Consider the following 16,032-nt stretch of genomic DNA (forward strand, 5'->3'; position numbering starts at 1 on the left):
TTAGATTTTGACACCACCTTGGGAAGGAAGGAGGCATTAGTTTTGTAGCATCACTCTATCCTTGTGAAAGGTCAAGTAAGGAGGTTTTGAAGACAAGGCTTGAATCTCTGAAATTCATCTAGCAGAGATAATTGTTACTAGAAAAAGCGTTTTCCAAGTTAGATACTTAAGATCACATTTAGCTGCTGGTTCAAAGGGGGAATGTACTAGAGCTTGAAATACCAGATTGAGATCCCATGGGAGAGTACGGTCCTTAAATGAAGGTGGTGAAAGTAGAGTGCCTGGTAAGAAAGCTCTGGAGAATTTATGAGGGGCCACCGAACAGCCTTCAAATCCAGTGTGAAAATTTGATATTGCTGCTAACTGAACTTTAATGGTTGAGAAACCATCCCTGTCTTTAAAAAGTAAGGCTAAAAACTCGAATATTTTATGTATCAGAGCTGAAAATGGCTTAACGTGATTTTGCTGTCCCCAGTAAACAAATATTTTCCATTTACTTGTATAGAGTTTTCATGTTGAGGGTTTATGTTAAGATAAAAGAATATGTCAGACAGGGAAAGACAGCATCAGTCATCTGGCTATAAATGGAACTGAAGAAACCAGGCCGTCAGTCTGAGGTTTGAGATGTAGGGATGGATCACACCCATTCGGTGTGACAGGAGTCAGTTCCAGAATCTAAGGTTGGTGAAGTAAGTGAGGCCCAAAGGAAGGAATACCAAATCTAAGTAGAGCATCCCTTTGTGATTCCCCCTTTAGGGGGATTGGGGAAAAGTAGCTGCTGGATTTGTTGTTTAGGGGAGAACAAATAGATCATAGCAAGGCTGGTCCCATCGACGAAAAATCATTTTTGTCACATTCTTGTTGAGAGACCACTCGTAGGGTAGAAGAATGCGCCTGCTCAGTTTGTCTGCAATCACATTGGACTTCTCCAGAATGTGCATCTTTATGAGAAAGCGGTTAGATGAGCTTGCCCATTGCCACACTCTGAGTGTTTCTCGACACAAGAGGTATGATCTCATCACTCCTTGTTTGCTGATGTAAGAAACTACTGACATACTGTCTATTTGAATTGTAATCGTTCCCAAAGGGAGATCATCATCCTGGAAGGCCAACATTGATAAAAGCACTGCCCTCATCTCCAAGACACTGATATGCAAGTTTGCATCTTCGGGGGACCAAGTGCCTTGGACTGTTTTTCCCCAGAAACCACCCCCTACCTCAACTCGGAAGTATCTATGGTCACTATAGCCTTCGGCTGAGGGGGGATGAATGCAAGGCTTTGTAGAACCTGATCTAATTAAGTCCACCATCTGAGATCTCTTTAGCATGTCTCAGTGACCCATATTTGGTTTGACATGGACTGATAAATTATCGACCACTGAGTTGCTAGCATCCATTGGTGAATCCTCATATAAAATCTGGCTAAAGGTACTAGGATTACCACCGTTGACATTGATCCTAGAGCTTGAAGGAACAAGCAGACTGAAATGTTGGTGCTGCAGATTATTTTTCTGACCTGTGAACTTACAGTTTGTACTCTTGAGGGAGGCAGAGAAATTATCACTGATTTTGTGTTAAAATCTGCTCCTATGAATTCCAAATTTTGAGCTGGTTCCAGTGGAGATTTGTCATAGTTCATGGTTATTCTCAGATGAGAACAAGTCTGGAGAACCTGATTTCCTTGGTCTTATCAACTGATGCCTGGTTGGGGTGGTAATCAGCCAGTTGTCTAGATATAGAAACACCCAGAATCCCTTCAGTCTCAAGCGAGCTGCTACTACTGCCATACATTCGGGGAACACCTTGGGGGTTGTGGTGAGACCAATTAGCAGAACTCTGAACTGGTAGTGACTAGCTCCCAGCCAGAAGTGCAAGTACCTTCTGGATTCTCTGTTCATCTTTGTCACAGAGTATGCATCCTGAAGGTCTATCATGCACATCCAGTATCATTGCTCTAAAAGGGGAGAATGGACTGAATCATGACCATCTAAAACTTGGTATGTCAAACTGACTTGTTTAAGTTGCTGAGATTCAAAATTGGTCTCCAGTCCCCTGCTTTATTTGGCATTAAAAAGAACCTGAGTAAGTTCTGGATTCTATCTGGTCTGACTGGACTTCTTAGATAACTCTTTTTTTCTGGCAACTTTTGTATCTGAAATGCTGTTTCTTCCCTCTGACTGAGTGGAACATCGGGGATTTTTCTTGAGATTGGAGGTGGAAGGGAAAAGGATATTATACAGCCTCTGGATATAATCTTCTGCACCCAAGTATCACTTATGTCTAGCCAGGCCCTCTGTTGAAAGGATAATCATTTGCCTCCAGAAATGGGAAATCGGGCCTCCTTTCAGGAGTGCTGCTACGGTCTTGTCCAAGAAAGAATCTCTGGACTCCTGGTTTTGTGGGCCTCCTCTGCTGCTGAGGCATTGTTGACCAGTGAAGTTCCTCCCTCTGCCTCTGAAGGAAGTTCTTTCACATGTGTCCTGGAAAGGACTCTGGGATTTCCTGAACCACATCTTTGGACAACCTCATTGATTTCTTGAAAATGATCTATGAGGGGTTGAAAAGCATACGCCCACGGCAGACAGTCTTTCCATCCTTCTCATCAAACCTGCATAAAGTTTCTTTCACTGTAGGGCTGAACAAGGAAGTGCCATCAAAGGGAGCACTGATGAATTATGACTTAAAGGGCTCCACAAAAGTGCATCCAGGCACATCTCCTGAACAAAAGGCCTGAACCCGCTGCCCTTAAAGTTCCTTCAGCTACATGTAAAATAAGCTTCATGGATGAACTGGAAACAGATTGCAGGGTAGCCAACTGAGAAGTCACGGATGCTTGGACCTCTGCAGAAACTGATCCTGACAGTGTATTTAAAAGCTCTTTGATCAAATCCCTCTGTCATCTAGTAAAATGTGCCAAATAATTCAAAGACTTTAGGGTGATGATGATTGAAGCATAGACATGCTTCACAAACCTCCCCCTAGACTCCCTGCTAGGGGATGAACAGCAGAACTCTGCTCAACAAGTTCCTTTTTAGTGGCCAACACCACGACCATGGCATCAATGGGCACCCCTTTAGCCCAAAACTCTTTCCCCAAAGGTGGTGCCAGAATCTTGTCCAGTCTTCTGGGTATGGGTTTGACTATGTCAGATTCCCTCCAAGCCCGCTGAGAGACCAGATCAATGAGCTCATTGGTAGGCAGAGTAACCTAAGAGGTAGATCGTCCAATACAGAAAGCCTCCAGGAATACCAACTCCTCAGATGAAGGGTTGCTGAGGGTTCAACCACCTCTCTGTTTTAGGATCTCAAGGATGTCTCCAAATGAGACAGCTTCTGGAGGTGATCATGGTGACTCCTCACCTTCACTGAAGTCTGTATCCTCTGTGACTGACTCTTGTGGAGAGTCCAAGTGCATCCTCTTGCACTTCTTCCTAGGGACCTCCTCGGTGTGGTGTTCCTGGGAGGTATCGGAAGAAATATGAATACCCTGCTGGGAGGCTTGGAGGTCTCGGACTGGCTGTCCCTGTGGTAAAGAATGATGAGGCTCTAAATGCACAGGGTAGAAGGTTGAGGATCAGAGGGGGTTAGATCCGTTCATCCTGTTGGAGCAGAGAATACCCTTTTTACCACCACAAAGGCAGATTGCCCTGGAGAGAGAGAAGACCCCAGCACCAGGAAGGCAACCTTCTGGGCCTCTGTCCTCCCCCACTCTGAAGACAAATCTCCCCAAGGAGGAAACCAGAGCCGAGCTATCCAGTGCAGAGGCTCTGAGAGGCAGACATAGCTCTGACAACTTTGGAGTTGACTCCAACACCTCAGATCTGACAGGGAAGGTTTGGCTTTGAAAGTCATCTAGATTCGAAGAAATCTGAACCAGAGCACTCAGAGTAAGCTTTGGCTCTGAAGATAGAGCTGTATTCGGATCTGAGCGAGATGGACCCGGGAGGCTCAGATCCAGGGACCCTGAAACAACTGAAGGAATCAGAGGATGAGGTTGCAGTGAGTGTGTGGAGAGGTCTCCTGACCAGAGAGAGTAGGAGCCATCAAGTCACTGGGGACTTGGACCAGTGGCGTTCCAAAAAGGATGAAGGCACTCTAGAAGGCACAGGGTCAATGGAAGGTGAGCATCTGGTCCTGGAGAGAACTACAGGACTCGAGGCAGTATGATCCGATTTCTTGTTCATTGGATCTGAGATAGTCAGATCTGTGGCTTTTCTCTTCCTCAAATCTAAGGGTGAAGAACTCTGGGACCTCCTTGGATCCAATTTAGTTTTTTTCTTAGATAACTCTGAAGCATAGGTGGATGAAGTAGAAGACTTTGGAGACAAAAGCTTCATTTCACCTTTGGGGGCTTGAGCTCCAGATATTGCTTCTCTAAAGGAAGATGGTAATAAACCTTTTAATATTAGCTTATTTTTCCTCTCGACTAGAGCCCTAGGATTAAAAAGCAATCTTCTTGTAAATGTTGAGGCCCTAGGCAGCAAAAACATAGTGTGTGGGCATCTGACAGTGGTAGTTTGGGCCCACTCTCAACACACTTTTTAAACCCAGTGGACCTTTTTCCGCCATTACACAAACAATAATAACTCTAAGACTAAGTAAGACAGTTTTGTTTGTATGTATGTGTGTGTGTGTATATATATATATATATATGTATATATATATATATATATATATATATATATATATTTACACACACACACACACACACACACACACACACACACACACACACACACACACACACACACAAAGACAGTAAAATATTTTACCAACAATAGTAAAAAAACGATTTTACTGATAGGGATGACTGTAATTAGGGTTACAGGCAATAAGCAAGAGGGGGTGGGGAATATATTGGAGACAATTGGCAAATGAACCAAGGTATTGGGAGCAAATAACTAGAGAGTAAAAGGTAATAGAATGGGAAGATGCCAAGAACTTATTTGGACTGCAGGCTAGAGACTGCCTTCCACATCAAGGACTGCTAGAGTACAGGCAAAGAGAAAGAAATACAGGGGGTCCTAAACAAAAGACCAGCACTGGTAGAGTTTTTAGTAGAATCTAGAATAGTAGAGTATATAAAACATTGCATGATAAACTATAAAAATCAATCAGAGGAGGAGAGGAAGGATTGAGAATAGGGATTAGATAAGCAATTCACAAAGAAACAATGTGGGGATATAGGAATGTCTCCCAAAGTAGTATGGAAGTATTTACATAGATATTTTTATGCTCCAAGCAGACTTCACAGAAGTTTTCCTCCTGTAGACAGCCAATGCTAGAGGTGTGATGGGGAAGAAATATGTAACTAGGAGCATGCTTTCTGGGATTGTAATGAGTTGGCAGACTTTGAAAATTCCCTGCAGACTGCTCTGTAGGAGATGCTGGGTGAGCAAATTGGAGTGACTAGGGAAATTATTTTTTGAGCTATGATACAGAATAAGAATTGCCTAGACATGTCTAATTATGATGGCTGTCAAAAAAAACAATTACCAGAAAATGGAAATCAAAGTTTAAATCAACTTTACTAGAAGTAGGGAAGATACTAACAGAGATAAATCAACTGGAACTAAGATCTTTAGAAAAGGGTAGGAATCAACTTCATAGGAAACAATGGGAAGTGTGGGATCAATACATGAAGAGGAGGAATGAGGTTTAAAATAAGGCAGGATTTGAACAAGCTATGTAATGGTTGACCAACAATGAATGGATGTGTTAAAAAGGAATGTATAATGTTTGCAGCTACAGTTCATTTATATAAATGTAACATTGTTTATGTCATACATGATAATTTAATAAAGATGTTTCATATTTAAAAAATGGTAAAAATAGGACTACACAAAAGTGTAAAAAGGTAAAAGAATTATAACAATAGTTACTGAAGGCTCAAAGACTGAAAGGAAAGGGGAAATTACTAACTACGGTAAATATAGAACTATGTACTCGTATAAGGGTAAATGTTAAGAAAAGTAAGAAAGAACACTATAATATAAGAAACATATTAGGTTTTGGATCATTTTAAAGGACAAAAACTGTCACTTTTCTTTGAAAGCTTGGAAGCTAGGCTAACCATGTCTTTCGCAAAAAGCCGCAAATGAGATCTGAGAGCTGAGGTAGCTTAGGTCTGGTGTGTTATGGGTACTGGAGGAGCTTGAGAGCTTTTTGGTTACCATGAGTGTTACTAATGGCCAAGTTAGATCCAAGGATCAGATCTGAACCCATCAGTTGACATCAGCAGCTCTTCAGTTAATTTTTCCTCCGGTAGATAGCAAATGTTGGGGATGTGATGGAGAACAAAGAGATAACTAGAAACATATGTTTTGGGAGTGTAATGAATTGGCAGATTTTAAAAATTCCCTACAGAGTACTCTATTAGGAATACTGGGTGAGCAAATAAGTAAGGAAATTATTCCTTTGAACTGGGATAAAGTATCTGAATTACCTAGGCATAATGAGGCCTTATTAAGTTTAATTCAGTTGGCTGCCAAAAAAGCAATTACTAGAAAATGGAAATCAGTCTACACCAAATTTATATGAGGTACTGAATATTATAAAAGAGAAAAAAAATGGAAGTGGGATCTTTAGAAAAAGAAAGGAGCAAATTACAAACACGTAAATAGAAATTGTGGGAACAATACATTACATTCATAACAACAGATGGAGGAGTGAGGTTTAAGGGAAAGCAGAAGTTCAGCAGTTTTGTAATGCTGGACTGATGTCAGTAGCAAAGAAAATACATGTGATGTACATTGTATTTAAATGGAAACAGTTTAAAATGGTTGGTTTTCTTTTCTTTTCTGTTAATGTACATTTGTCTCTGTCCTAAGTGATAAATGTGATAAAGGTGTTTAAAAAATGCTGAGCTAACCTGCATATCAACATTAGAATATTTGTTTTCTTGGCTGTGGCATCCAGGCACCTAAATCTCTAAGCACAGGCAATGAACACTGGGGGTAGCCAGCTACTGTGAATAACAGATTTCATCCTGACACAAACCCAGCAGCTTAGCACTCTGAATCCAGCCCATTGTCTGAATCATGCCAATTTTACCCTGTTAGTCTAAGCCTGTGGAATTCAGCTAACTCAACTGTGTAACCATAAATTTAGCTTTAGCTTTGTCTGTAATAGGATTTTTACTTGTCAGTTTTACTGTTAATTCTCAAACATCACTGCAACAAAATATTTTCTTTCAGCCATTAGTCAATTCATATAGCATACTGATTTGGAACACACTGTGCCTTCCAATAGCTTACATCTATATGCCAGAAAGGTGTTACATTATATTAAAACTTTGCAGTTTCCAAGTTATTTCAACAATTATTTTTTCTTAAATCTTAACATTAATGTTCCTTTTTATCTCCTTGACAATCTGCTTGATGTCTTGTGGCTGAAGCTCCTTTCTTTTCTACTTTGTTTGGTTAGCTTTCTTCAGAACTAGAAATATCGGTACTTACGTATTATCGCAACCAGATTTTTGCTGTCCCAAAAATCGTCATGTGTAACTTGTAGTCTTTCATATTGTGTGTGAATCAGGAAGAGGAGGACTACTGGTCACATTTGGTATTTTGTCGATGACGTACTTTTCCGATGTAACTCACTGCAACAGAAAATAGACCTGACTGCTGCCTCACAACTTTCCTTATCCAATGTCATCCTTGTTGAATTTCTTAATACATGGCAAGTTTAGATTATGTTTAGTCACATAACTGCGAGTATTACTTTGATCCTGGGTTTTACAGCTCACACTATTTTACTATTGCAATTGCAATGCTCTTAAAAGTCTTTCAGTGCACTCTGTAAGAGGTTTCGAATTGCAAGGCATGCATTTTACAAACTGTTGCTTTGCCCACTTTTTTACCATACGTTGAAGGCTTCACAGTAACGGATGTGTAATGCACGTAGTCTGGCTGTCTATATGACTCGACAGTGACAGACAATATTCCCAATTGTTTCAGGATACTGTGATATTTGAATTTCGACATTTCCCCTTCTACCTGCTGTCCCTGAATGTAGTCTGCATTACTTACAGGTTTATTTTACTACATAACAGTTTTCAAGTGTAATTTTATTTGTATATTCACTTTTCTGAGTATTTCTTTTGCTGTAAAAAGGATACACTACAAGGTGTATAATACAGAAGTAGAAAAATGTCAGACGTAAACAAGATCTTGTAACGTACCCTTTTTTACAGCAATTGTACACTGAGTATTGCTTTGATCGTGGGTTTTACATGTAGTCTGTCACAACCAGATTATGCGTGTAAGACTAGAAAGTACTGTTCAAACTCCTTCAAATCTTACATGCACTCCTTTCTCTTGAACTATGCTAATTTTGCGACCGCAAAAATCTGGTTGCGATAATAGGGAAGTACCGAAATATCAGACAATAGAGCCACAATGTCTTTCGCTAGTCTCTCTATATTTACCTAAACAAATCACCTAATCACCTAGAGAGATGCTGTGATTACCACTTTTCCAAGCAAAATAATACTGCATAGGTTCTGTATTTCCACTTCAACTGTTCTAATGTAGGACACTGACAAAAGATATGCATAAAATCCCCTTCTGAATCAGTACAACATTGAAAACAATTGAGTGTAACACTTGGGTACATTCTAGAGTGTCTTGTGGTAAAAATGCTACAATAAGTTAGTTCAAAAATAAATTTTTAACAGATAGAAAGAAGGCTGACATGTTCTAGACTACTATCCAAACAATACCAATAAAACACACGTCTCCAAAACTTGTAATAAGGACCAGACCGGGTTTCCGAAACTGGAAAGGCTTGAGGAACGCCACGAAACAAATCATACAACGCTCGTCTTCTTTTCAAAACCAAAACCAAATTTAATGAAACACGCCATAAGTTAAAAACAGGTAAATTCTTAGCGCTTTCACCTGTATACAAAAAACAGGCTTCTTCAGAGAATATCCATTACAATTTCCAAATACTCTAAAAGTGCTTTTAAACCAGAAAGCGTCATGCACACACCTCCATTTCTAACCAATCATGAACTATTTGAATCATAAATGCAACCCCTTCATGTTCTAAAATTCTTTTAAAAACACTACATAATATATATACACATTGTTCTTGATACCCAACCATATTTTTGTTTAAAAAACTTATTTTCCATAAAGACAAACTTTTTGAAAACCAAACCAAAAATCCTAACATATAAATGGTAACATGAAAATGTTTTAGTACTTTACATTTTGTATCTATATTATGCAAATTCCTTATTGACTAATATCTTATAATAAATTAATACTACAATAACATATTAATAAAAAACTATTAAATAAAACTAAGGCTTTTAAATCCTTCAATCAAATACAATAGGATTTCAACTTTAAAATACTCGCTATAGAAATGTGATCGTTGATACCCAGGGGCTTGGAGGCATCAAGTCTAAGTTGCCACAGACATTCTTTAACTTCTAACAAAGTCTTGGCATCGCCTCCTCTGTCATTATGTGGCAACCTGTCTATAACAAAAAATATGAATTTGTTAAAATTCGAACAAACCTGACTATGTAAATACAAAGCATTTGATCTTTTCTTGTTCTTAATGTCTCTTATATGCTCACTTATTCTCAACCTTAATTTCCTTACAGTTTTTCCTACATAAAAAGAAGGACAACTTAAACAGGTAGCAATGTATATCACCATTTTGGTGTTACAATTAATAAACCCTGGGCATTTTAATGTCCTACTAAAGTTGTAAATAGCAACATAAGGTCCGTTGTTAATAAATTTGCAAGCTCCACAGGACCCGCACTTACTCATCTTGGAGTTCTTGTATATATTAGAACTGTTTTCAGTCTCTTAATATTTCTTTCAAATTTTTACCACAACTGTATGTAATAAATGGTTTATTGCCCAATATATTAATACTATTATTATTGAGCACACTGTCCCATGTGTCCACCAAGATGGACTTTATCTGGCCAGCTAAAGGATTATAGGGCAAAATCATAGCTCTCCGAGTAACTTCTCTTCTGACTATAACTTCTAACTATATTGGGCAACAAACCATAGTATATTTAAGAAGTTCATAATGGACATGGTATGTGTTGGCCACAGCACAAATTTATACAAATACATGAAGATTAAAAAAGTTGTACTTAATGAAAAATTGTATTATTTTGTTTAATGTTTAAAAGAAGCTTTACCTTATGAGAAGCAATCGATCTTTTTCTGCTGGGTGGTCATCAAGCCACTGGGAATACCGTGGAATACACCATTCTGCTCTCTGAAAAAAATTACACATTTATTGTAGTATACAGACACAACATATGCTCTCTGAAATAAATTACACATTTGTAGTAGTATACAGAGACAACATATGCTCACTATGAATGACAAAATGATAAAAAGCTTAACAGAATTCAGTCTGCATGTGAACAGATCCTTCAGTAACAAAAGTGACAATCAGTTGTTTCTTCCACGTAAAAATGAATAGAAGTGTCACAATTGTGGACTGAATTTGAACACATTTTTTTTCTTTTTACAACTCAGATACCACAAACAGAAGATGGTGTATATTGTGAATAAACATTTTAAGGGGAATGCCATTAATGACTTGTTTTCTGAGGGACAAATCTACATGTGAGTTATTGACTTAGATAATGATTCAAACATTGCAACAACATTATGCAGCTACATCCCCAAGCCAATACAAAGATACTGGGTTGAGTACTGGGGAAAGATAACCTAGAGAAGATACAACTAGGATGTAGTCTAGTACAATGAACACTGTATCAAATGTCATGTGCCAAAATATCTCAATTTATAACTTTCTTTGTTACTATTGGCATACTATCACACCTTGCAACAATACAGAAATATAATTTGCTGCATCATGGCTAGCCTCTTAGCTCAGGGCCACTGAATTTCCAGTCCATTAGCTGGTATTTGTAGGCAACCCAAAATTAATCAACTAAAATAACATTAAAATAAAAAAAGAAAGAAAGACAGTAGCAACTGAAATGTATTCTATTTCTTTATTTATTCACATTTTTAACCAGGAATATCAGCTGTTTAATCCAATTCTCAATGTAGTCCTTTGAGACTAATTCCAAACCAAAGATAACAATGTAAAAGAAGAATGCTTGGAATATTCCATTATATTGGGCGACTTCAACTACCCAAACATAGACTGGGAGCATTACTCTATCTCCAACACCCTAGCCCAAAGGTTCCTAGAATTTATAAACTCAAATGCTATGGAACAACTTGTTACCACTCCCACAAGAGGGGAAAACATACTGGACCTGATCATCACCAACATGGGGACTCTATGCTCCAGACCAGAAGTGTATCCCTCACTGGTAAGATCAGACCATAAACTAATCTCACTGGATATTCACATCCCGACCCCACCCCCTGCCCATAAAACCACAGTGAAAAACTTCTCTAAAGCAAATTTCACACTCCTCAAAACCGAGGTGGAATCCTTCAAAGCCCCCGTGGAAAATATGGCCCAGACCGCAGAATCCTTTATAAATGCATTCTATGAACACCTTCAGGAATGCATGGATCATGCAATCCCAAACAAAACCAAGACCCAATCCTCCAAAGGCAGACGTCCTGTCTGGTGGACCCGAGCCATAAACAAACTATACAACAGAAGGAGGAAACTACTACATGATAAGCAAAATCCCAAAAAGGGAAGGCATCTCTGATCAGTATTAGCAAATAACTACGGGCACTCATAAAATAGTCTAAGGCCAGCTTCGAGAGAAAAACTGCACAGGACACTAAGGATAATCACAAGGCTTTCTTTAGTTATGTTAGGAACCTGGGTGGGAATTCCCAGACATGCTCAGAATTAGTCCAAAATGACAAAAAATACACCGAACCCACAGACATTGCCAACATCCTAGCTGACAGGTTCAGTGCAAACTCCTCCCCCCCCCCACCAAAAGGGCAAATATCTATCCCAGCAGAGTTCTGCCCCCCTGACATCTCAGATGCTCAGGTAAGAGCCGCCCTCTCCAAAGCAAAAAACACAGCATCAATGGGACCAGACGGTGTCCCGGGCTGCATCCTACATGAACTCCAAGAAGAGCTAAACCCAAACCTAAAACTACTGTTCAATCTCAGCCTTACTACAGGATATGTACCCAAAGAGTGGCATACAGCAACAGTGGTCCCTCTCCACAAAGGTGGTGCCTCAATGGATCCTGAAAACTATCGCCCCATAAGCCTGACTAGCTTGGTCTGCAAAGCTATGGAAAGGATCATAATGGACCTCATAAATAAAAATATTGGAGACCTACAGACACTGGATCCTACCCAGTTCGGCTTTGTTATGGGCAGATCCTGCCTCTTAAACCTGGTCGATTTCTTTGAAACAGTCACCAAGGCCATTGACGAGGGGAAGGTGGTCCACACAGCCTACCTGGACCTCGCAAAAGCCTTTGATACAATACCCCACTCAGGCATTATAGATAATCTCACCAGCTTAAATATACACTCCTATGTCACTAGATGGGTTGCAAACTGGCTCAAGGACAGAACCCACATGGTTAGAATTGCTGGAGCCATGTCAGACTCCAAACCAGTTACAAGTGGTGTCCCACAAGGCTCAGTCCTGGGACCTCTCTTGTTCGGTATATATTTCTTGGAGTTACAGGCCAACACGGAAGGACTGTGGCTGACCAAGTTCGCAGATGACTGCAAACTGGGCACCATAATAGACTTTCCAGCCGACACAAGCATCCTCCAAAAGGGCCTCATAGAAACAGACAACTGGTGCCAGAGCCATGGCCTCAAGCTAAATGCCAAAAAGTGTATAGTCATCCCCTTTGGCAAAAACAAAGTGCCCACAAATTACCACATAGGTGGTAATCCATTAAGTACAGAAGAAGTAATTAGGGATCTGGGGACCCAAGGACCCAAGTTGATAGCAATCTCTCATTTGACAACCACGTGGCCAAAGTGGTTAGAAAAACATTTTATATAGCCCACCTAATCATGAAGGGATTCACATCTAGATCAGGGGAGGTCATCGTGCCCCTTTCTCATCCCTCATCAGGCCCATAATTGAGTACAATGCCCCTTTTGGGATGTACCTTACCAGGCAACTGGAAAGACCCCAAAAGTACCTCACCAAGAGGATCAAAGGGCTCAAACAGATGCCATATGCTGCCTGGTTAAAGAAACTCCAGCTCTACTCAGTGGCATACTGCCTGCTCAGAGGCGATCTGTGCCTGACGTATAAAGCCACGTCCAACCCGGAATTAATGAACAAAAACCACCTGGCTCCATGGTAGGATGAAACAACAGTCTTTATTAGTTATAAAAAAGTTTACTCAGGGTAACCCAAAAGGTTTTACGTCACAGTAAATCACCTTAAAAACTTGGTACTTCCTTGTTGTACTGATAGTACAGGTGAACAAATACCAAACGTTTCAAGTGTGTTTTCAAAAAGCTTATATAAAACTAGCTGGTTTGTTTACACACTGTGTATAAATCCATCAAGTCAAAGCACACACCGGAATTAATGGACATGCTGCACCTCAGAAAATCCAAATCCCATCGAGCTACACGCTCGAGAGACTTGAACCTCAGCACTGAAATAAATAGGACATGCTGGAGGGACAGATTCATAACCCAGAGGCTCCCTTCACTCTGGAATAAAATCCCAGTCCAGGTTAGGCAGTCCCTCATTGACTCTCTTCAAGACGAATCTTGATGGGTGGATTGGAGATCGTAGGTTTACCCCAGGTATCACTTCTGTGTCACTGTTAGACAGAGGCACAGTATACTAACCTCAAAAAAGGGCATAGCAAAATTTATTTAAAATGGGTGGCGAAAGCCAAACACACTCTGGCTAGGATTATAAATGCCCTAGGGCAGACAGCCTAGTATGAATCTATGAACCTATTATCCAGATGCATAAGTGCATATGAAAACAGTATGAAGACTTCAGATATTATAGTTCTAAAACAGCACTTTAACATACCTTGAACATATTAAAGAACAGAAATATTTCTAAAGGAAAAGTATACATGACAATCGGCAGAGAATAATAAAGATGCATGAAAGCAAGATCTAAGCCTGGGGCTTTTCTGGTGTTCAGTACCTTAGATGACAGAATGAGGGTTGCTCTGGGAGGGTAGTGTGTCAGAGTAAGATAATCACAGGTGACGTCACAGCTGCACTCCCAACTGTTACTACGGTTTGAGGTCAACAAGGTCTTAACTTTTGGAAGACGTTTGTTAAAATTATACCAATACAATTAGAAATAACAGTCACCACATTTACTGAATGCCTTAGGGATATGGACCAACAAACTACAGATTGTGTAAGGCTTCATAAAGGATCTCTCCAAATAACGGTTTCAGAGATCAAAGAGAAGTGAGAGTGGTATAGAGTTTGTGAGCTATTTATAGTTGTGAGGAAGTGAGGTAACAGCTGTATTTAAGTTACCATGATCATACACTGACAGACAAAAGTGGATATAACTATAATACCTGGAGGTGAAATAGGCAATTCTGCTACGTGCTTGTTCTAGCTTGCTTTGAAATGGTAAGGCTAGATTAGTAAAGAGGTGACTGGAGTGCATAAAACAAGATAGGAGGTATGAGGTAGCTGTGGTTCCCAGGAGTGAATTGGTCCTGTACAGCTTGACAAGTGTTAAAACAGTTTTTGTAATGGTACTGTAGATATGTATACTGAATTTAATTTAAGTTAAATGTTGAAGGTAACACCAAGTGTCTTGTCTTATGGCTAAACTGTTTGCTAATCCAGTATGTGTTGTACTAAAGGGACAGTTAGATTTGATTTCTTGAAAGCATTAAAAAAAGGACAAGGAACTGGTTCTGAGACAAACTCTTATTGTGTATTCTGTTGATGTGGTTTCTCCTTATGCCTTCAATCCTACTTATTTTTTGTCTGTTTGAGCATGGTTACTAGATACTGTGTTTGCACATGCATGATTCTCACTATGTATTATAGCAGTATATGAATAATTTCATAGTACTATGTAATAGGGACTTCCAGAACATGATATCTCAAACCACAGCTGTAATTAGCATGGGGAAAAGGGACTGACTGTCCTAGGTGCAAGCTGTTGGGGGAGTGTGACTGGCAGTTGCTAAAAGGGCAGTGGGTAATATTGTGGCTTCTTAAATAAATGTATTTAGTAACTGTAGCAAAGAGCTCCTTGCCACAGTTTCTACACACTAAGCTAGTGTACTTTAGTTTTTTTTTTTTTCAAGATGGTGTTTTTCTTTACCATTTCTGAGGACTGCCCAGGGCACCAGAAAACCTAACTACTGCTTTGTCTCAGTGAAGGGGGGGTACATTTATTTTTAGTGATGCTACTTCTAGTTGCACAGACCTTAGGGTAAGACTAATAAAGTAAGAGGGATACTTGTTTGTATTGGTGGTGGTTGTGCATTTGCACAAAATTATTTTTCTCATGTAGAGCTGGCTGGAGCATTAGTGGGAACAGTTTCATGCAGTACAGGCTGAAGAAGTGTGTTTTGGAAGAGCTGGAAATCAAGGTATTGTTGCAGAACCACTGACACTACCTACTTTTTCTAAATCTCTGTGCTGATCTAGAAAAGGATGGTTACAAAAAAAATGAAAATTCTACATCTTAGTGACGAGGTGATGGACATTACAAAACTGATTGTGCTGTTTGTCTCTGTTGAGGAGGACAGAATGTTCTGTACTGATAATCAGAAGCTTGCTGCTACAGCTGCAACCTTGGCTTCTGATGATATTTCTCTGGTACTGCCTCCTACACTTAATGCTGCTGTCTAGTCAGTTTCTATAGGAGGCTCGGGCCTGGTAAGAAAAATACTCGTACATTTAGGAGTGCTAGAGCAAGAAAGCTTTTTTATACGTTCTGCAGTCTTGTCATTCTCCATCAAGTTCTGTAAGACTTCTAAGCAGAAGCATCAAAAAGGAAAGAGGAATCCAAATCAGAATCCAATAACCTTTAGAAGGACCAAAAAGGAGAGAGGAATCCAAATCAGTATGCAACAGCCTTTGTTTAAGAAATTCTAGGAAGG

General features: G+C 39.7%; 1 protein-coding gene across 1 annotated transcript in view; it reads right to left on the reverse strand.

Moving 5' to 3' along the window:
- Positions 1-16,032, reverse strand: part of COG5 (component of oligomeric golgi complex 5) — a 3,265,454-nt gene that overhangs the window by 36,529 nt on the left and 3,212,893 nt on the right. The window contains exon 21 of the mRNA XM_044088540.1: positions 10,177-10,256. Within this exon, the coding sequence (XP_043944475.1) occupies positions 10,177-10,256 (80 nt within the window). The remainder of the gene's footprint in view (positions 1-10,176; positions 10,257-16,032) is intronic.

Source organism: Protopterus annectens, chromosome 11.part0 (genome assembly GCF_019279795.1).
Source record: "Protopterus annectens isolate FY-2018-M chromosome 11.part0, PAN1.0, whole genome shotgun sequence".
Taxonomy (NCBI): domain Eukaryota; kingdom Metazoa; phylum Chordata; order Ceratodontiformes; family Protopteridae; genus Protopterus; species Protopterus annectens.